The 22,500-nt window shown below is 52.0% G+C and overlaps 1 protein-coding gene across 1 annotated transcript in view; it reads left to right on the top strand.

Annotated features, from left to right (window-relative positions):
• The window catches only part of LOC142290892 (interferon-induced GTP-binding protein Mx-like), a 78,775-nt gene that overhangs the window by 18,404 nt on the left and 37,871 nt on the right, over positions 1-22,500 (top strand). The window contains 5 exon segments of the mRNA XM_075334958.1: positions 5,006-5,201; positions 21,228-21,272; positions 21,275-21,330; positions 21,332-21,365; positions 21,480-21,634. Of these exon segments, the coding sequence (XP_075191073.1) occupies positions 5,006-5,201; positions 21,228-21,272; positions 21,275-21,330; positions 21,332-21,365; positions 21,480-21,634 (486 nt within the window).

The following is a 22,500-nucleotide window of genomic DNA, read 5'->3' as shown; positions in this document are numbered from 1 at the left end:
ACCGCATAGATGTCGTCATCGGCAATAGGTGGAGGAGCCGGACTGGCAGTAGCGGAGAAGGGACCAAGGACAACCGGTTTGAGCAGGGAGACGTGGAACGAGTTGGGTATCCTCATCGTGGCCGGGAGCTGTAGCTTGTAGGAGACCTCATTGATCTTGCGGAGGACCTTAAACGGCCCGATGTAGCGAGGACCCAGCTTGTAGGATGGAATCTTCAACCGGATGTACTGGGAAGCAAGCCAGACCAGGTCACCAGGAGAGAAACACGGAGGGTCCAGACGCCTCTTGTCAGCGTGTTTCTTCATCCGCTGGGAAGCGCGTCCAAGGGACGCCTTGACAGAGTCCCAAATGGTAGCGAAGTCACGGGCTACAGTATCAGCCGCAGGGACATCCGAAGAAGGGGATATAGGCAATGGGACGGAGGGCTGAAGTCCGTAAACGGCATGGAAGGGAGATTTGGAGGATGACTCACTGATGTGGTGGTTATGTGAGAATTCAGCCCAAGGCAGAAGCGTGGACCAGTCGTCGTGATGGGCGTTGACATAGTGACGTAAGAAGGAGGTCAAGATTTGATTGACCCTCTCCACTTGGCCATTAGACTGAGGATGGTAAGCAGAAGAAAAGTCCAGAGTCACTCCCAGATGTTTGCAGAGCGCCCTCCAGAAGCGGGAGGTGAACTGAGTTCCTCTGTCGGACACGATGTGGGATGGAAAGCCATGCAAGCGGAAGATGTGATGTATATAGGCTTCCGCGAGTTCCTGAGCAGAGGGCAGTCCAGCCATAGGGACGAAGTGAGCCATTTTGGAGAACCGGTCCACCACGACCCATATGACTGTGTGTCCGGAGGATAATGGCAAGTCCGTAATAAAATCCATCGCTATGTGTTGCCACGGAACTGAGGGTATCGGCAGAGGCAGAAGACGGCCATAGGGCAGGTGTTTGGGCGTCTTGTTCCTGGCACAAGAGGAGCAGGCAGAGACAAAAGCAGCGACGTCCGTGCGAAGGGATGGCCACCAGTAATGGCGTACAATCGCACCCCATGTTCTCTTCTGGCCTGCATGACCGGCTGTTTTTGAGGCATGACCCCAGTGTAACACTTTTTGCCTGTCTGTCTCAGAGACATAGGTCTTCCCGGGCGGTATCTGGGCCAGGGTGACAGGGGCCACCGGAATAATCTTGCTAGGAGAGATGATAGGTTGGGTAGTCTCTTCCTCCTGCTCCATGGGCATGAAAGACCTAGACAAGGCATCAGCGCGTACATTCTTGTCCGCGGGTCGGAAATGGAGCTGGAAGTCAAACCTGGCAAAGAATAAGGACCACCTGGCTTGCCGTGGGTTCAGTCGCTGAGCGGACCGCAAGTATTCCAGGTTCTTGTGGTCCGTGTAGATAATCACGGGGTACACTGCTCCTTCCAGGAGGTAGCGCCACTCCTCCAGAGCCAGTTTGACCGCCAATAGTTCTCGGTCACCGATGGTGTAATTACGTTCAGGTGCTGAGAAGCTCTTGGAGAAAAAACCGCAAGTCACCATCTTGCCGGAGGAGGACTTCTGCATGAGCACTGCTCCGGCTCCCGAGGAGGAGGCATCCACCTCCAAGGTGAACTGGCGGTTTAACTCCGGACGGTGGAGTACAGGAGCGGAGGCAAATGCTCGCTTCAGTGAGCAAAACGCGGCGTCGGCCGCAGGTGACCAGTCCTTTGGATTAGCCTCCTTTTTGGTCAAAGCGGAGAGAGGAGCAGTCAGGGCAGAGAAGTGAGGGATAAACTGGCGGTAGTAGTTGGCGAATCCCAGGAACCGTTGGATTGCCTTCAGTCCAGAAGGGGGAGACCAGTTGAGTATGGAGGAGACCTTCTTTGGATCCATTTGCAGTCCAGTACCCGAGATGATGTATCCCAGGAAAGGAAGAGAAGACTGCTCAAAGACACACTTCTCATATTTGGCGTAGAGACGATTCTCTCTCAGTCTTTGTAGAACCAGCTGTACGTTCTCTCTGTGGGTCTGGAGGTCCGGAGAGAAGATAAGGATGTCATCCAGATAAACTACTACACAGATGTAGAGGAGGTCCCGGAATATGTCGTTCACCAATTCTTGGAAGACTGCTGGTGCGTTACACAAGCCGAAGGGCATCACGCAGTATTCATAGTGCCCATCGCGAGTATTAAACGCGGTCTTCCATTCGTCCCCAGAGCGGATACGAACTAGGTTGTAGGCACCCCGCAGATCCAGCTTGGTGAACACACGGGCTCCTCTGAGCCGGTCGAACAATTCGGGGATGAGCGGCAGAGGGTACTTGTTTTTGACGGTGATCTGATTCAGACCCCGGTAGTCGATGCATGGGCGTAGGTCACCCTCTTTCTTCTTAACGAAGAAGAAGCCGGCTCCCGCAGGAGAGGAGGATCTCCGGATGAATCCCTTTGCCAGGCTCTCTGTGATGTAGGTAGACATGGCCCTGGTTTCGGCTGGAGACAACGGATATATCCGTCCTCGAGGTGGTGTTGTTCCTGGGAGCAGGTCGATGGCACAATCGTAGGGACGGTGTGGCGGAAGTACCTCAGACTCCTTCTTGTCAAAGACGTCTGCGAAGGACCAATAGGCCGAGGGCAGTTCCGGTAGGTTCTCTGGAACCGGAGGTCGTCGGATAGGTTGTATGGACTTCAGACACTTCTCATGACAAGCAGGACCCCATCGGGTGATTTCGCCAGTACCCCAGCTGACTGATGGTTCGTGTGTCCGCAACCAGGGAAGTCCCAGCAGGATTTGATGGGACATGTGTGGAAGGACGTAGAGAGCGATGTTCTCGGTGTGCAGGGCACCGATACGCAGTTCGACCGGTCTGGTGACCCAGGAGATGGTATCAGATAGGGGTCTCCCATCCACCGAGGCAATCACTAGGGGCTTCTCGAGTAGAGTAACAGGCAGCTGGTACTTGTCCACAGTGGCCTGCTGGACGAAATTGCCTGCTGCTCCAGAGTCGAGGTATGCCTCAGCCGTAAACCGCGTCTCTCCCGTTGACACTTGCACAGTCCACATAACCGGGTCTGAGAGAGTCCCAGCACCTAGGGTGGCCTCTCCTACCAACCCTAGGCTTTGGAGTTTCCCGGCCTTTCTGGACAGGAGCGTAGGAGGTGTGTTCCCTCTCCGCAGTAAAAGCAGAGACCCTTGGCGAGCCGCTCTGCTCGACGTTGTTCAGACTGTCGTACTCGGTCGATCTGCATGGGCTCGTGGACGGGAATCCCAGCTGTTGATGACTGAGGTACGGAGGGCTTCTGTGGAGGAGAGGAATGCCGTACCGGACGTCTCTCACGAGACAGCTCTTTGGAGCGCTCCTGAAAACGAATGTCCACTCGAGTTGCTAGGGCAATCAGGGCATCTAGGGTGGAGGGCACGTCACGACCCGCCAACTCATCTTTGATGCGACTCGAGAGTCCTTCCCAGAAGGCGGCTGTTAGGGCCTCATTATTCCACCCGAGTTCTGAAGCCAAAGTGCGGAAACGGATGGCGTATTGGCCCACCGTCAGTGTTCCTTGACTTAATCGGAGAAGGGATGAAGCAGACGCAGAGGCGCGTCCCGGCTCGTCAAAGGTGCTGCGAAAGGCCTGCAGGAACTCTTGAAGAACCTTGGTCATAGGATCCTCCTTCTCCCACAACGGGTTCATCCACGCCAGTGCCTCGCCCTCCAGGTGAGACATGATGAAGGCGACCTTGGCTTGGTCGGAGGCAAACAGATGTGGCAGCTGCGTGAAATGGAGGGAGCATTGGTTTATAAACCCCCTGCAGGTCTTGGGATCTCCGGCGTACCGGGGTGGTGAGGCCAAACGCAGTCTGGAAGCATCCGAAGAGACAGCCACGGGAGCGGGGGACGTGGCTTGACTAGTGGCGGCTTGGGATGTTGAAGACGTGACTGCCGCTTGTAGCGTGGTCAGGCGGGTGTCCACGGAAGTCATAAAGTTCAGCATGCGGGTCTGGACTTCACGCTGGCGTTGGAGTTCCTCTTGCAAGGCCGCTAGTGCTGCAGCGGGATCCATGGCCTGATCTTACTGTCAGGGCCAGGCGGTCGGGCAGACCCAGGAGGTGGATCCACTGGGCCGAACTCTAAGATGGTGGTAAGGAGTCCGGTAGCTGAAGCAGTATGGGCAGTAGAACAGTCCGTGCAAGAGAGCGTAACGAAGAAGTCCCTGGGACCACGGAGTCACGGATGATAGTCCGGGTGACGTAGCTCAGGTTCGGAAGCCGAGATGATGTCAGGCGGGGTCCGGAACCTTTTGGAGCAAGATGACGGGTCACCGCAGGGATCCGAGATGGTACGGACTGTCAGATGGCAGACGGACAGCGTGCGGGGTTCCGGATTCAGCAGGACCGGATGGCGAGGCAGGATCAGCTCTAGAAGAGAGATACGTGAGTATGGCAAGAAGATACAAGGAGACCTGACTCCTAGCTTGGAAAACACGAAGATCAGGCCCCGCCCCCTTGGACAATAACCCCCTTTATACCCTGTACCTGTTCAACCTCATTTCCTGTTAATGGACGCTGGCCCTTTAAGAAAGGGTCAGTGACCGCGCGCGCGCCCTAATGCGCATGCGCGCCGCCCGGGTGCCAGAAGCCAGGGAAGGAGGCTGAGAGGAGGACGCAGGGGAGCCGGCCAGGTCCTGGGAAGCCGTCGGGCGCCGGAATCGGGCACCAGGGGGCCTGGGAAGGACGGGCACCGGAGGCTGGAGAGCGGGGAGCGTGGCAGGTGAGCCGGGGAGCGGGGGTGAGGACCCGGGGAGCGTGACATCTATCTATCTATCATCTATCCCTCTATCATCCCTCTATCTATCTATCTATCTATCCCTCTATCTATCCCTCTATCTATCCCTCTATCTATCCCTCTATCTATCTATCTATCTATCTATCTATCTATCCCTCTATCTATCTATCCCTCTATCTATCTGTCTATCCCTCTATCTATCCCTCTATCTATCTATCTATCTATCTATGCAGACTGGGAAATCTATTTCTTTTTATAGCCGGAGACAGTGACACTTATGGACAAGCAATTTCAGGAGAAGATCCGCCCGTGTATCGACCTCATTGACTCACTTCGGTCTTTCGGGGTGGAGAAGGATCTGGCGTTACCTGCGATCGCCGTCATCGGTGATCAGAGTTCTGGTAAGAGCTCCGTCCTGGAGGCTTTGTCTGGAGTCACGCTTCCCAGAGGCACAGGTGAGAGAGCTTCTATCTGTCCTAGACTTTTCAGCTTTCTGTATGTTCCCTGGTGGTCTAGAGTAATGAAAATGTTAATGACAGCTTCCATCAAGATCATTACAAAGGTTATTTCTAGCTTCCCTGATTGTTTAGGGTAGGGAAATAGTTATTGTCCAGCTTTCATGGACGTGGGCAGTGTTGCTCGTTGTTTTTAAGCCAATAACTCCCTAAGTAAAATAAATTACACTGAAGCACAGTCAAAGCTATGAACGTACCCTTCATGGAGGTGATAGTGGTGGAGGATAATGGAGGGGTAACTACAGCTTCCTGGTGGTTTATGGTAGTGAAGAGATAACACCAGCTTCCCTGGTGGTCAAGGATACAGGTGGGATTAATACCAAATTCCTGATGGTCCATAGTATTGGATGAGTAATAACAATTTCCCTACTGGTGTGGAGTATTGACGTGGTAATAGCAACTTCTTTGTTGGTCTAGGTTATAGGAAGAATGAACGCCAGTTTTCTGGTGGTTTAGGTTAGTGGAGGTGTAACATCAATGACCCTGGTGGTTTAGGGTATAGGTAGAATTATTTCTAGCTTATAAGTGGGTAGGGGGTTGGGTAACAACAAATTCTCTTCTTATTTTTGGTAGAATAGCTTCCCTGGTGGTCTAGGGTATAGGAGCAATTATCCCCAGGTTCCAGGTGGTAATCTACTGAAAGGGTAACACCAGTTTCACTTTCACTAGAAAGTCGTGCACTTATTTTGGCTGTGTATCAAAATAAGAGGAACCACATGCGGCTTTTTTTAACATTATTTAAATAAATAATTTTAAAAACCGGCATGCAGTCCCCCCAATTTTGATACCTAATCATGATAAAATCCGACAGCTGGGAGCTGGTATTCTCAAACTTGCTTATTGGGCCCCCCCCAGCCTAAACATGGCAGGCTGCAGCCACACAGGATTGTCGCATCCATTAGATGTGACAATCCCGTAATTTAAACCCCAATTGGCCTGGTGCAGTGGCAGTTGGGATAATAAGGAGTTAATAATAGCTCACAGCTGCAACTAAGCTCTAGATTAATAATGGGAGGCATCTTTGAGACCCACCCCCATTCTTAATCTGTAAGTGAAAAGAAATAAACACTGTTATGCCCCTGGGACGAGCACGGCATTAGTGGGTCCACTGACCAAAAATACGGTTCACTTGCCTGGAGGAGCGAACTGGACTGGCCCCCAAACATTCACCACTGCCACCAGAGGGGGCAGCAGGTACACACGCTGGTAAAGAGCCCCAGGAGATCTGCGGTACCCCAGCAGCTGGTACCATGGATATAGTACAGTCCCTGATAGAAAAGGCAGCAGGCAGAGTTGTGGATCCATCCGGTATGGATGGATGGATGGATGGATGTATGGATATGGCAGTAGCGACAGGTGTGGATACTTGCAGCAGGGGGTATTGTGGTAGGCGGCCAGAGTGGATGATTGTAGCAGTAGCAGATTAGGATAGAACTGAAACATAAACATGAGTCAGCAGCAAAATGTAGCATACTCACAGCAGCACTAAGGACTTGAGAACTAGCAACGTAACTAACACGTTACCCAGGCACCTACATTAAGGGGAAGGTGCCTTAAATAACTGAAACCTCTCAGCTGACCTGAGAGGCACTTCCGGGTCAAGGCATGCCTGACCTTTAAGAAAAGGAGTGTGGCAGCGTGCAAACCCTACTGGCATTCCCAGGAGGCCTGTGAGATGTGTGCTTGCCCCGGGAGACAGCAGCATAATCCGAGGACGAAGGTGAGAGAACCAACATTCTCGGCCAGGAGGGGGGCAGTACAGCACGGGGACAGCGGTATGGGCGTTACAAACACAAGCTTCAAAAAAAACCTTTTTTTGAAATAAAATACAAAAAAATTCCACCCTCTTTGACCCCTTTATTAACCCCCAAAACACCCAGGTCCGATGTAATCCAGACGAGGTCCCATGACGATTCCAACTTTGCTACATCTGAAGTGACAGCGCGTGGGCACAAAACATCCCACTGCGAGCTTCAGGCAGAGAATGACTTAGCCTCAGCGATGAGCAGTGACATCACTCAGGTTATTTACCGTCACAGATAATTAAATACATTGTAATCTTTATTAAATCAAAAGATAAAAAGCAATTAAAAAAATGACAACACAATGGGAAATGGGTCCAGCACAGCAATTGTATACTGTATCTACATACTTGTAACATAAAACGTCAACCAGCAATAGAAAAATAATTTACGGACTGTAAACAATGCACCCAGGGTACAAAATGTGCAAAGGCTATTAGAATGCAATTGTGACGCCCTTGAACTAGTCAGGGTGTCACAGGGTATTGCACCCCCTCTATCTTTTGGTGCAGGACTCAACCTTCATGATTCTGGGATCCTAACTTTTGGTATTTCTCCATCAGCATGCAAATCCTAGTTACAACTCACACCACACCCTGTCAGACACACCAGTGGGTGGTCTAGCTGGAAAAGGGCCACTCGCTTAGGGGTCAGGCAGACTGGTGGGAGGGAGGAAGTCAGAGAGAGGAAGTGGAGAGCAAAGCTTAGTCAGTGTAGAAGTAGCTCCCAAAGAGTGAGGAGCTGGGGGAGTTGGAGCTCCCTGGGGACTTTTGGCTAGGTCGCAGACGGTGGTCCGGGACCGGAGGAGTTGGAGACACGGTCGCAGGGTATTGGAGAAAGGTGCCAGACTTAGTTTTGGGGAACGGCGGGCACCAGAGTACCTAGTAACCGAACCGGACCGTAGCTTCACGCAACCTGATAATTCACCTGTGGAGGATAGTTTCTTTATCGACTTTCCCCAAGAGCTCAGAGATCGAAGGCATCAACACAACGAGGGGGATAGGGCTTTCCAGCTTATGCGGCCCACTGAAATCCCAAGTGTCAGCCATCAAGAGCACAGCTCCTCTATATCACTATAGGGAGCGGGACACCAACAGCTTCAAGCAGAGGGGTCACAACGGACACTAAAATACAGTGCATGGAGGCAAGGTACAGACCATCAGCAATACCAAAGGGAGCGGACTCCCGGACGAGCTCCCCTGAAGTGCCAGCGGCACCCAGAGACTTGGTTTAACCTTTGTGTCAGTCTGCTTTGCGGTCGCAGCACTGCCAACACTGCCTGAGTGAGTACGCTGTCCTCCCCTGCTTCCAATCTGCACCACGCTCCCCACCACCTCCATCATCCAGACTCCTGGGGCCTTCCCTACCGGTGGAGGGAACGTCATCTGGCTCCCCCACTCCATCTCCCCCGGGTACTCCCACCGGCAGCGGCGGTACTCCCCTTACCGCGAACCACGGGTGGCGTCACAAACTATTATCCACTGTAAATAACCCCCTTTTCATTTGAAGTGGCTGCGAGCCCCCGGGTCCGGAGACCCTCGAGCGACAACAGCAACCCCCGGATCCGAGCAGTTCGACCTCTGCAGGGGCGGCACACCTCACCAAGATATATAGCTATAGAATGTGTATATATATATATATTACTATATGGGCCAAGTGGCAGCTCAATAGATATTAATTGCACACAATGTACTGAATGTACAAAATGCTATAAAAGTGCAATAATGCAGAAGTGTATAGCATAAGGATGTATATAAATCACCACATGGGCCAAATAGCAGCAACAATAGATGTAAAAATGCACAAAAAGCTACTAAAGTCCAATAATGCAGGATTGTATAGCAAGAAAATATATAAATCACTATATGGGCCAAGTAGCAGCTATGATAGGTGAAAAAATGCACCCAGAGTGCAAAATATGCAAAAAAGCTACTAAAGTGCAAACATGCAAACATGTATAGCCAAGGATTTATATAAAATACTATATGAGCCAGGTGGCAGCCATAATCAATGTAAACATTAAGGAATAACGTTTGGAACTCCATTCTATGTCTGAACTGGGTGCAAAAAACCTAAAAAACATCACTATGGGGAGATAAGGTATGCACACCAGTGACTATGGAAGGGGAATACATGGAATAGCAGAAACTGCTGTGTGAATACTGACACATACCTCCCAACCGTCCCGGATACAGCGGGACAGTCCCTCTTCTGAGCCTTTGATCCCGGCTCCCGCCCGTGAGGCTGTTTATCCCGGGCTCCACCCACCCACTGTAGCCCCGCCTCGCTGTTTCTCCCTTCTATTCATTACAGAGCCGACCGCGCACCTACTCCTGTGACTGCTGCTGAGGTATGAATCACCCCCTGCAGCAGAGCGACCCCCCTGCAGCAGAGCGATCCCCCCTCCCCCAGAGCCGACCCCCCCAGTCCTGGAGCCTGCGTTTCTCTGCAGCTGTTCTCTGATTCCCCGTGTGCGGCTTCTCACTGCTGCAGATACACGGGGAGTCAGGACGCTGAGGAGACCGTGCAATCAGCACTTCTCTCTCCTGCAGATAGCACTGGCCAGTAATAACCTATGCAGAGTGACATCTGCAGGCTTCTATTAGCTTACCGATCAGTGGTCTCCTGCCTGTGGAGCAGAGCTGCTGGGTCCTAGCTTCCCAACAGCTTCAGCTCTGCTTTATCCTGGCTCCCCTACCAGTTAAAGGGAACCTGTCAGCAGAAATTTCACAATGAAAGTAATAGATTCCCCTCTGCAGCTCCTGGGCTGCTTCTAGAAAGGTTCCTGTTGCTATTGTGCCCCCTTTGAGACCTACAAAAATACTTTATGAAGTCTTACCTTTTTGTATGCAAATGTGTTTTTATGGTCACGGGGGCGGGCTGTCTGGCGTCCGTTATTCCCCCTCCTGCCGCTTTACGCAGTCCCCCATTGCTCATTTACATACACAAGGACGCCTTCCTCATGTAACTGTCCTCCCGAAGATTTGCGCATGTGAACGCTTTTTCAGGTGATTGCGCAGGCACGAGATTATGGGCGGCGCTGTGATTGTCATCAACAGCGTTAACCAAGTACCCGCCCATAATCTCGTGCCCGCACTTTTCCCTCTGACTCCACCGTTATGCGCAAGTGCTGGCCATATGAACCATGTTACCTATTACTGCTTGCACGAGATTATGGGCGGGTACTTGGATGACTTTGCTGATGACAATCACAGCGCCGCCCATAATCTCGCGCCCATGGTAATAGGTAACGTGGTTCATATGGCCAGTGCTTGCGCATAACGGTGGAGGCAGAGTGAGAAGCGCGGGCACGAGATTATGGGCAGGTACTTGGATGACGCTGCTGATGACAATCACAGCGCCGCCCATAATCTCGCGCCCATGGTAATAGGTAACATGGTTCATATGGCCAGTGCTTGCGCATAACGGTGGAGGCAGAGTGAGAAGCGCGGGCACAAGATTATGGGCAGGTACTTGGATGACGCTGCTGATGACAATCACAGCGCCGCCCATAATCTCGCGCCCATGGTAATAGGTAACGTGGTTCATATGGCCAGTGCTTGCGCATAACGGTGGAGGCAGAGTGAGAAGCGCGGGCACGAGATTATGGGCAGGTACTTGGATGACGCTGCTGATGACAATCACAGCGCCGCCCATAATCTCGCGCCCATGGTAATAGGTAACGTGGTTCATATGGCCAGTGCTTGCGCATAACGGTGGAGGCAGAGTGAGAAGCGCGGGCACAAGATTATGGGCAGGTACTTGGATGACGCTGCTGATGACAATCACAGCGCCGCCCATAATCTCGCGCCTGCGCAATCACCTCAAAAGCGTTCACACTTTGCACAGTGCTCAGTCCCGCGAGAGTGGCACTGGGCATGCACAAAACTTCAGGAGGACAGTTACATGAGGAAGGCGTCCTCATGTATGGAAATGAGCAATGGGGGACGGCGTACAGCGGCAGGAGGGGGAATAACGGACGCCAGGCAGCCCGCCCCCGTGACCATAAAAACAGATTTGCATACAAAAAGGTAAGACTTCATAAAGTATTTTTTTAGGTCTCAAAGTGGGCACAATAGCAACAGGAACCTTTCCAGAATGCAGCCCAGGAGCTGCAGAGGGGAATCTTTTATTTTTTTTGCTAAATTTCTGGTGACAGTTTCCCTTTAAAGGGAACCTATCAGGTGCAATCTGCACTCAGAGCCAGGAGCAGTTCTGGGTGTATATTGCTAATCCCTCCCTAACTGTCCCTGTATACACTAGCATAGATAAAGGCATCTATAGAAAAAGTATTTTTAAAGAGCTTATATCTTATGCTAATTAGCGCGGGGACTAGTCCCAAGGGCGTTACTTGGCTAGTCGGCTCACATAGCGTATTAGTACTCACACAGGGGCGTAATAACATGCTAACATGCTATGCGAGCCGACTAGCCAAGTGAAGTAACGCCCTTGTGACTAGTCCCCGTGCTCATTAGCATAAGATATAAGATCTTTAAAAATATTTTTTCTAATGATCTCTTTATCTATGCTAGTGTATACAGGGACGGTTAGGCAGGGATTAGCAATATACACCCAGAACTGCTCCTGGCTCTGAGTGCATATTGCACCTGACAGGTTCACTTTAAAGGGAACCTGTCACCAGATTTGGGGCCTATAAGCTGCGGCCACCACCAGCGGGATCTTATGTACACATTCTAACATGCTGCATACCTCCCAACCGTCCCGGATACAGCGGGACTTTCACGCTTTACGTTGTTTGTCCCGTTGCCACGGGCGGGACGGCCGGCTCCCGGGCTCCGCCCACCCACTCTCTCTCCGCCTCCCTGCTTTTCCCTCCTACCATCCTAGTAGACGTGGCATAGAGAGGAGCGCTGCCTGTGCTGCTGCTGGTACAGTAAACTAATCTCCCCAGCGCTGATTTCCCTCCCTCCCCCCTCACCCCCGGCCGGAGCCTGTCTGTGCGGTCGGCCCGCCACCTGTCTGTGCGGGCGCCCCCCGCCGCCTGTCTGTGCGGGCGCCCCCCTGCCGCCTGTCTGTGCGGGCGCCCCCCTGCCGCCTGTCTGTGCGGGCGCCCCCCCTGCCGCCTGTCTGTGCGGGCGCCCCCCTGCCGCCTGTCTGTGCGGGCGCCCCCCTGCCGCCTGTCTGTGCGGGCGCCCCCCTGCCGCCTGTCTGTGCGGGCGGCCCGCCGCCTCATTGTGCGGGCAGCCGGCCGCCTCTCTGTGCGGGCGGCTGGCCGCCTCTCTGTGCGGGCGGCCCGCCGCCTGTCTGTGAAGGCGGCCGGCCGCCTGTCTGTGAAGGCGACCGGCCGCCTCACTGTGCGGGCGACCGGCCGCCTCACTGTGGCTGCCTGCGTGTCCGTGCTGGAGGCCCGCCGGCTGCCTGCGTGTCCGTGCTGGAGGCCCGCCGGCTGCCTGCGTGTCCGTGCTGGAGGCCCGCCGGCTGCCTGCGTGTCCGTGCTGGAGGCCCGCCGGCTGCCTGCGTGTCCGTGCTGGAGGCCCGCCGGCTGCCTGCGTGTCCGTGCTGGAGGCCCGCCGGCTCCCTGCGTGTTTGTGCTGAATGGGTGTGGATGGGGAGTGGATATGGGCGTGACTGTGAAATGGGTGTGGTTAGGGGGCGTGGCCTAAAAATTTGCCGCGGCGCGCTACGCGCTACGCAAACTTTGTCCCTCTTTTCCTTCTTTAAAAGTTGGGAGGTATGCTGACATGAAAAATTCAATAGCTATTTGTAAGAATGAAATGTGAAAAATGGAACCTGCATTACTGCCATGAACATATGAATCAAGAGAAATTTAGCTACTGAATTGATCAATGCAATAGAGCCCCAACAATACGCCAAAGTATTTCTCTACGTTGGGGTCCCTAGCTTGTGTGTGTCCTCTCATGCAGTTAAAAAACTTACCGTGTATGGGAGGCTGAGACCCAGGCTATATATACGATGTGGATTGGCAATAGGTGTGTATGGGGAGGGTTCACAAACGAAAAACTACTAACATTAAGGAATAACGTGGTGCAAAAAATAGCTATTGAATTTTTCATGTCAGTATTCACACAGCAGTTTCTGCTATTCCATGTATTCCCCTTCCATAGTCACTGGTGTGCATACCTTATCTCCCCATAGTGATGTTTTTTAGGTTTTTTGCACCCAGTTCAGACATAGAATGGAGTTCCAAACGTTATTCCACACAAGCTAGGGACCCCAACGTAGAGAAATACTTTGGCGTATTGTTGGGGCTCTATTGCATTGATCAATTCAGTAGCTAAATTTCTCTTTATTCATATATTCATGGCAGTAATGCAGGTTCCATTTTTCACATTTCATTCTTACAAATAGCTATTGAATTTTTCATGTCAGTATTCACACAGCAGTTTCTGCTATTCCATGTATTCCCCTTCCATAGTCACTGGTGTGCATACATAATCAATGTAAACACTGCACAAAAGTGCAAAAAGTGCAAAAGGCTAATGAAATGCAGTAATACAAAGCTGTGTGGCCAGAGGATTTATTTAAGTCATTATGTGAGCCAAATTGCAGCTATAATGGGTGCAAATATATAGACGTTTGATAAGCTATTAATGCAGGTGACCATATAATAGGAGGAAGCCACCATTTACATGATAGGAGTCATTGGATTGTACTAGTGGCGATTACCTGTAGTCATATCAGAGCAACCGCTGTGTCAACTCATGTCCCAAATCCCTTTGCACGTTTCGGTGTACCTTCGTCAGGTAAAAATAAGTACCTTTACTTATCTAAATTTTAATGGCAGCTGTGAGCTGTTATTAACCCCTTATTAATCTGATTGCCACCGCACCAGGGCAATCGGGTAGAGCCGGGAAAAGTACTGGGATTGCTGCATCTAATGAATGCAATAATCCTGGGCGGCGGCAGGCTGCATAAGAATGGCTTTATCATGGCTGGGTATCAAAATTGGGGGGTGCATGCCTTTTTTTAAAAAAATATTTATTTAAATATTTTTCTTCATCGTTCCTATGGGAGACCCAGACCATGGGTATATAGCTTCTGCCTCCGGAGGACACACAAAGTACTACACTAAAAAGTGTAGCTCCTCCCTCCGAGCATATACACCCCCTGGATGACCACATCTAGCCAGTTCAATGCTTTGTGTTCAGGAGGTCACACACACACATTCATGCATTCTCATCTGATTTTTGATTTTTGATTTCAAAGAGTTGGAAGAAAAGCGGGTCCAAGCTGGACTCCTGGCATGTCCCTTCTCACCCCACTGTGTCGGCGGTGCTGTTAAGGTTGATTTACAAGGCTGGAGCCTTACATGCTGCGCTCCTTCACCATCCCTCGGTCTCTGGCTTGAAGTGGGAGCCATCACGGTTCTCTCTGCTTTGCAGGAGACCGGTCTCCATCCGCAGCCCTTTCAGGACCCTGCCGGACGGAGAGCTCACCCCTCAGGGACCTGGCCCTGCGTCTCATAAGCTAAGTATTGAGACGTTATTGAAGGGTCCCTTGTGCATTTATTGTGGGGAGAGTGTGTTATGTCACTGTGCTGTGATTTCCGGCCGGTTCTCTGGTTTTCTCCTGAGAACCGCGCCGAGGGTGCCTACTCGTCGGCCGCATGAGAAAATTTAGGCCCCGGCTTCGGCTGTGGCCTAGTTTCGTTTTCACTGCCTCTGCATGTCAGTCATGCAGAGGGACAGTGCGGCGCCGCCCACCGGCCGTTCAGCTCAGGGGAGGACACTCCTCTCTGAGGAGATGTTTCCCTCCCCTGTATTTCTCCTTGGCCCTCCGGTTCCCGCTCTTGGACTGAACCCCGCCCCCCCCTCCTCACTCCGGCGCCATTTTATCAGCGTTCACACACTGATCGGCGCTGGCTGCTGCAGCTCTGCATCTGTCTGGGGGTCCGAGCTGTGGAATCCGGAGGGCACACAAAACGGTCTGGTAAGCCACAACCTCTGGTTGTGGACTTTATTATACACTCTCTGGGGGTCATTCTGAAGGAGTGTGTTCTTTACTGCAGAACCTCCACCTCAGCAGCATGTCTCTCACTAGGAGCAAGGCTGCAAGGCTTTACTCTATATGCACTGCATGTCAGCTCATACTGCCTGAACCGAGCACATATCCACATTGTGATGCCTGCTCTAACATGGTGGTGCCTCAGCCTGGAGTCTCCCCAGGGGTCCCTCCGGCTGCTCCGGCCCCGGTGGCTGAACCCCCGGCTTGGGTAGCATCGTTTTCTAAAGCTATCTCCCAGTCCTTTGCCGACTCCATGGGACAGCTGTCCCGGACTCTGCTGACCATGCATCAGCCCCCTTCTCAGGGTGCCTCTGCTGCTCCGACTCGCTCTGCAGAGCTCACAGAGGATTTTTCATCTGTTCCCGGACCCCGTCCTCCTAAACGGAGACGCAGGGACTCTTCTCCTTCCTCGTCCCACGGCTCTGATTCACGAGCTGAATTGCAGGGCGAGGAGGATGCCTTTACTGTGGGCTCGGACGCTACCTCTATGTACCCCATTGATTTATCTGAAGGGGATGCGGATGATAGTGACTTGATTGCGTCCATTAATTCCGTACTGGACCTCAATCCGCCAGTATCAGAGGAGCAAGCCTCTCTGGTAGAAAAACACCAGTTTACCTCACCTAAGAGAGCAAGGAGTATGTTTTTTAACCACTCCAGTTTTCAGGCCACTGTGACCAAGCCCAGGGCCTGTCCTGACAAACGCTTCCCAAAGCGTAGTTCTGATGAACGTTTTCCCTTTCCACCAGAGGTGGTCAAGGAGTGGGCTCATTCACCAAAGGTAGATCCTCCGGTGTCTAGAATCTCAGCCCGGACAGTTGTATCTGTGGCCGATGGCACCTCACTTAAGGATCCCACTGACCGCCAGGTTGACCTTCTGGCCAAATCTGTATATGAGGCGGCAGGGGCCTCGTTCTCCCCGTCTTTTGCAGCGGTGTGGGCTCTTAAGGCCGTCTCTTCTTCTCTGGAGGAGATGCATTCCCTCACCAGGGACTCTATGCCCGAAATGGTTGCCTTAACTTCCCAGGCTTTGGCTTTTTCATCCTATGCCATGTCTGCCATTCTGGAGGCTTCTCACCGCACGGCGGTGGCTTCCGCTAATTCCCTCGCGATCCGCAGGATCTTGTGGCTTCGAGAGTGGAAAGCAGACGCTTCTTCTAAGAAGTACCTTGCTGGGCTCCCCTTTGCTGGGTCCCGGCTGTTCGGTGAACAACTGGATGAAATTATTAAGGAAGCTACTGGCGGGAAGAGTACTTCCTTGCCACAAACTAAAACCAGGAAACCTGTCCAGGGCAGGAACCAGTCGAGGTTTCGCTCCTTTCGTTCCTCTAACTGGTCATCCTCTAAGCCCTCAGCCTCGTCCCACTAACTCAGCCAAGGATCGAAAACCCAGCTGGCGCACGAAGCCGCGTCCTCAGAAGAGCGGAGGAGCCGCTGCCACTAAGGCAGTCTCCTCTTGACTATCTGGCTGCGCCAGCAACGTCCTTGGTCGGTGGCAGGCTCTCCCACTTTGGCGACGTGTGGTTCCAACACATCTCCGATCAGTGGGTGCGGGAATATCATCTCCCACGGCTACAGGATAGAATTTTCTTCCCAGCCCGCCAAACAGATTTTTCTGTCCACTCCTCCCTGACCCAAAGAAAGCCGCCGTCTTCTCTCAGGCCGTGGCTTCCTTGCAGGCCAATGGAGTAATTGTACCGGTTTCCCGCCCGGGAACGGTTCAGAGGTTTCTACTCAAACCTCTTCCTAGTCCCCAAGAAGGACGGTTCCTTCCGGCCCATCCTGGATCTCAAGCTTCTCAACAAGCATGTTCAGGTGCGGGCACTTTCGCATGGAATCTCTGCGATCGGTCATTGCCTCAATGACCAAGGAGATTTTCTAGCATCCATCGACATCAGAGATGCCTATCTGCATGTGCCAATTGCAGTTTCACACCAGCGTTGGCTACGTTTTGCAATCGGAGAGGAACATTTCCAATTCGTGGCTCTCCCCTTCGGGTTAGCCACGGCCCCTCGTGGTATTCACCAAGGTCATGGCAGCAGTGGTTGCGGTTCTGCACCTCCAGGGGTTGGCAGTGATTTCTTACCTGGACGACCTTCTAGTCAAGGCTTCATCCAGTGCAGGACTGTCAGCGGAGTGTCTCGCTCACTCTCGCCACGCTTGTTCAATTCGGGTGGCTTGTCAATCTGCCCAAGTCCACTCTGACCCCGACCCAGGAACTTACGTACCTAGGGATGCAATTCGAGACTCTGCCGGCACTTGTGAAGCTGCCTTAGTCAAACAGCAGTCCCTTCATCTGGCGGTACGCTCTCTGCTGAGGCCCCGCCGTCATTCCATCAGGTACCTCATGCAGGTGCTGGGTCAGATGGTGGCGTCAATGGAAGCGGTTCCCTTTGCCCAGTTCCATCTGCGTCCCCTGCAGCTGGACATTCTCCGCTGTTGGGACAAGCGGACCTCTTCCTTGCACAGGCTAGTGGCTCTGTCGCCACAGACCAGGAGCTCTCTTCAGTGGTGGCTTCGGCCCCTCTCTCTGTCCCAGGGACGCTCCTTTCTGGCCCCGTCCTGGGTGACTCTCACCACGGATGCCAGTCTATCCGGCTGGGGAGCCCGGCTGGGGAGCAGTGCTTCTCCACCACCGAGCACAGGGCACTTGGACTCCGTCCAAATCAGCCCCTCTCGATCAATGTGCTGGAAATCAGAGCTGTGCTCCTAGCTCTCGTAGCCTTTCACCACCTGTTGGCGGGCAAGCACATTCGAGTCCAGTCAGACAACGCGACAGCAGTTGCCTACATCAATCACCAGGGCGGGACTCGCAGCCGCCTAGCAGATGTTGGAAGTTCAACGTATCCTTCAGTGGACGGAGGACTCCAAGTCCACCATATCCGCAGTCCACATCCCAGGCATAGAAAACTGGGAGGCAGATTATCTCAGCCGTCAAACCGTGGACAGCGGCGAGTGGCCCCTGCATCCGGCAGTGTTCCGGTCAATCTGCCGCAAGTGGGGCACTCCGGAAGTGGATCTAATGCATCCCGGCACAACAACAAGGTCCCGGTTTACGTTGCTCGCTCCCACGATCCTCAGGCCTTGGCGGCGGACGCGCTGGTTTCAGGATTGGTCCCAGTTCCGTCTGGCCTACGTGTTTCCCCCTCTAGCTCTCTTGCCCAGAGTCCTGCGCAAGATCAGAATGGAGGGCCGTTGGGTCATAATCATTGTTCCAGACTGGCCCAGGCGAGCTTGGTACCCAGACCTGCTCCGTCTGTCCGTAGAGGTGCCGTGGCATCTCCCGGACCGCCCAGACCTTCTCTCACAAGGTCCGTTTTTTCCGCCAGAATTCTGCGGCTCTCAGATTGACGGCGTGGCTCTTGAGTCCTGGATCCTGACGGCTTCAGGCATTCCTTCCGAGGTCATCTCCACTATGACTCAGGCTCGGAAGTCTTCCTCGGACAGGATTTACCACAGGACTTGGAGAATTTTCCTGTCCTGGTGTCGCTCTTCCGGCCATGCTCCTTGGCCGTTTTCCTTGTCGACCATCTGTCCTTTCTACAGTCCGGTCTGCAGCTAGGACTATCCCTCAATTCCCTCAAGGGACAGTCTCGGCTCTGTCAGTGTTGTTCCAGCGGCGTATCGCCCGACTGGCCCAGGTGCGCACCTTCATGCAGGGGCGCATCTCACATCATTCCGCCTTACCGGCGGCCTCTGGATCCCTGGGACCTCAATCTGGTCCTCACGGCCTTACAGAAACCCCCTTTGAGCCTCCTTAGGGAGGTTTCTTTGTTTCGTCTTTCACAGAAAGTGGTCTTTCTGGTGGCCATATCCGATGCCTACCAATGTTCTCAGGTGCCACCCCCGCCGGGGATTAAGGCGCACTCGACCGAGCTGTCGGTGCCTCTTGGGTTTTCAGGCACCAGGCTACGGCTCAGCAGGTCTGTCAGGCTGCCACTTGGTCTAGTCTGCACACCTTTTCGAAGCACTACCAAGTGCATGCTCATGCTTCGGCAGATGCGAGCTTGGGCAGAACGCATCCTTCAGGCGGCTGGTCGCCCATTTGTGAAGTTAGGTTTTGCTACTTCTCAGTTTCCGTTTATTTCCCACCCATGGACTGCTTTGAGACGTCCCATGGTCTGGGTCTCCCATAAGGACGATGAAGAAAAAGAGAATTTTGTTTACTTACCGTAAATTCTTTTCTTATAGTTCCGACATGGAGACCCAGCACCCTCCCTGTTGACTGTTGGCAGTTCTTGTTCCGTGTGTTTCACGGCTGTTGTTGTAGACAGAGGTTCCGGTTATTCCGGGTTTTACTCTATCTCTACTTATGGTGGATGTCCTCCTTCAGCTTTTGCACTAAACTGGCTAGATGTGGTCATCCAGGGGGTGTATATGCTCGGAGGGAGGAGCTACACTTTTTAGTGTAGTACTTTGTGTGTCCTCCGGATGCAGAAGCTATACACCCATGGTCTGGGTCTCCATGTCGGAACTATAAGAAAAAGAATTTACGGTAAGTAAACAAAATTCTCTTTTTTAAAAAAGCTGCATGCGGTTCCTCTTATTTTGATACACAGCCAAGATTAGCGCACGGCTGGGGGATGCAGGATGCAGGATGCAGCCGTATGCTTTATCTGTTCTGGGTATCATAATATGGGGGGACCCTACATCAATTTTTTTTAATTCCACTTTTTCACCAATATAGACAGACACACAGCGTCTCTGATTGAGGGCAGTCAAACACCCTGTCACATAGGGTGGGGCATGTCTGACTGCAAAACCAATCAGAGATGCGGGGACTGCGGGTGGGCGGGGGAAGCAGTGAATATGCATAAAGGATAATGAGCGCCCTCGGAAGTAGTATGAGTGGCTTGAAAGCATTGTACAGCCCCTGCTTTCCCCTTTTTTTCTATATTTTCTTTTTTAAAAAAAAACCGCAAGTGCTGGACCCGGATCGTACCTGAAGTTACCTGAGAACTCTGGACCTTGGATTGTGCTCAGGTACTTTTGAACTTATTACAGTCCAGTGTCCACCCATCACTACTTGGACTGACGAGCACCACCTAGTTGCAGCACTGAGCAGCTTTGAAAGTTAAAAATTTGGCTGTAAAAGTCCGTATCCGCTGGTTTTAGGGTCCGATCCGGGTCCTACCTGGACTCGGGATTCAGCTGCACGATCCGGTTTTGGATATGATCTCTCTCTCTCTCTCTCTCCCTCCATCTCATCCGCTCACTCCCTCTCTCTCTCCCTCTCTCTCCTCGCTCTCTCTCTCTCCCTCTCTCTCCTACTCTCTCTCTCTCCTCTCCATCTCCCTCTCTCTCTCTCCCTCCCTCTCTCCCTCCCTCTCTCTCTCCCTCCTTCTCCCTCTCTCTCCTCTCTCTCTCTCTCCCTCTCTCTCTCTCTCTCTCCCTCTCTCTCTCCCTCTCTCTCACCTCTCTCTCTCTCTCCCTCCCTCTTTCTCTCTCTCTCTCCCTCTCTCTCTCTCTCTCTCTCCTCTCCCTCTCTCTCTCTTCTCTCTCCTCCCTCTCTCTCTCCCTCTCTCTCTCTCTCCCTCTCTCCTCTCCCTCTCTCATCTCCTCTTCTCTCTCTCCCTCCCTCTCTCTCCTCTCTCTCTCCCTCTCTCGCTCCCTCTCTCTCTCCTCCCTCTCCCTCCTCTCCCTCTCTCTCTCTCTCGCCCCTCTCTCTCCCTCTCTCTCCCTCTCTCTCCTCTCCTCTCTCTTCTCTCTCTCTCCCTCTCTCTCTTCTCTCTCTCCCTCTCTCTCCCCCCCCCTCTCTCTCTCCCTCTCTCTCTCCCTCTCTCTCTCTTCTCTCTCTCCCTCTCTCTCTCCCTCTCTCTCTCCCTCTCTCTCTCTCTCTCTCCCTCTCTCTCTCCCTCTCTCTCCCTCTCTCTCTCCCTCTCTCTCCCTCTCTCTCTCCCTCTCTCTCTCCCTCTCTCTCTCTCACTCTCCTCTCTCTTCCCTCTCTCTCTCCCTCTCTCTCCCTCTCTCTCTCTCTCTCTCTTCCCTCTCTCTCCTCTCTCTCTCCTCTCTCCATATACAGCAAGTTTATCATTGTTTGCTGTATATGAACCCGGCTGAACTTCTCTATAAAAGCATAAAGATGATAAAACTAGAGGAGGCACCTCCACTTACAAAACTATGGCACCCTGTCGTATCCATATAACGGGTTAAATTTTCTTCTTTTTTTTTCCTCAAGGTATTGTCACACGATGCCCCCTAGAGCTGAAGCTGAAAAAATCTGCCCCTCCTCCCCATGGGGCGGAACAATTAGTTACAGAAATTCCAAAACAACGATTCGCGAACCCCTCCGCAGTGGAGACCGAAGTCAGGAGAGGTAAATGAAGACATATGGGCCGGGTGGTCGGAGATTTTAGGAATTAATTTTAGAAGAACACAGTTAGAGAACCTTTATGGAGGACAATACTATGTACTTACTTTTTCTTCCCAGCACAAGACATTGTAGCCGGCTCAGGAAAGGGGATCAGCCATGAGCTGATAACACTGGAAATCATCTCTCCGAACGTCCCAGATCTGACGCTCATTGACCTCCCGGGGATCACAAGGATTGCTTTACCCAATCAGCCCCGCGACATCGGAAACCAGGTTTGTCACAATTAGACCTTCAGAGACAAACAAAATATGCAAGAATTTGTGAAATTCAGATTTGCAAAATTTTACCAAAATTTTTCAATTTACGATGAGAATCTAAAATACTCCATAGTCTCCAATTGCACTGAAAAGACATAATATAGCGCTCTGAGGTCTCCTTGGACGGTTTCTAACACTCATTAATGCAAACTCAGCTGTAGTAATGTACAAGTGACCTCAAAGTATATGGCTATGGGTAAATAGATGGTAATCAACACCTTGTTCCTGACACCAATTTTCTTCCCAGCTGTGCTGTCACAAACTATCTGTAAAGTTCTGTGGCTAAGCTGTTAGTTATGATATTCTCTCACTATCCAGATGGTACAGAACATGGCTGCTGCATTCCCTGCCTCTGCTTTTATACCGTAACAAATAAACAATTGCACTCTGAGATGCCAGGTATGCAAACATTGAATATAGAACTTGTACATGCATTACTGTTAAAAATTAAGACACTTGGAGCATAAGAAAACCTGTTTTAGGTGGGCCCAGCTGCAGCATCAAGGCGTATCTCGTATGCACCTGTTCACACTTTTTTGTTAGGAATTGCCGTTGGTTGTCTTATTTTAGATGACAGGCTCATGCCTTCTGACTGAGCACTTGTTCCTATGAGCCTAAGGCGATTTTTAATTTCCTAGTAGCACGTTCCTGCACAACCAAAAAAAGGTAGGTTGTTCAGCCCAGATAGAGGCATTATTAGGTAGGCACCCTACAAAAGAGATACGCCTTGACTCTGGCTGCTGGGCTCAAACAAAACTGTACTTTTGTATGCACTAATTGTCCTAAATTTTACATTTGTTTCTTTATCAGTAATGCATGTC

Source organism: Anomaloglossus baeobatrachus, chromosome 2 (genome assembly GCF_048569485.1).
Source record: "Anomaloglossus baeobatrachus isolate aAnoBae1 chromosome 2, aAnoBae1.hap1, whole genome shotgun sequence".
NCBI lineage: Eukaryota > Metazoa > Chordata > Amphibia > Anura > Aromobatidae > Anomaloglossus > Anomaloglossus baeobatrachus.
This window is presented reverse-complemented; position numbering and strand designations above follow the sequence as displayed.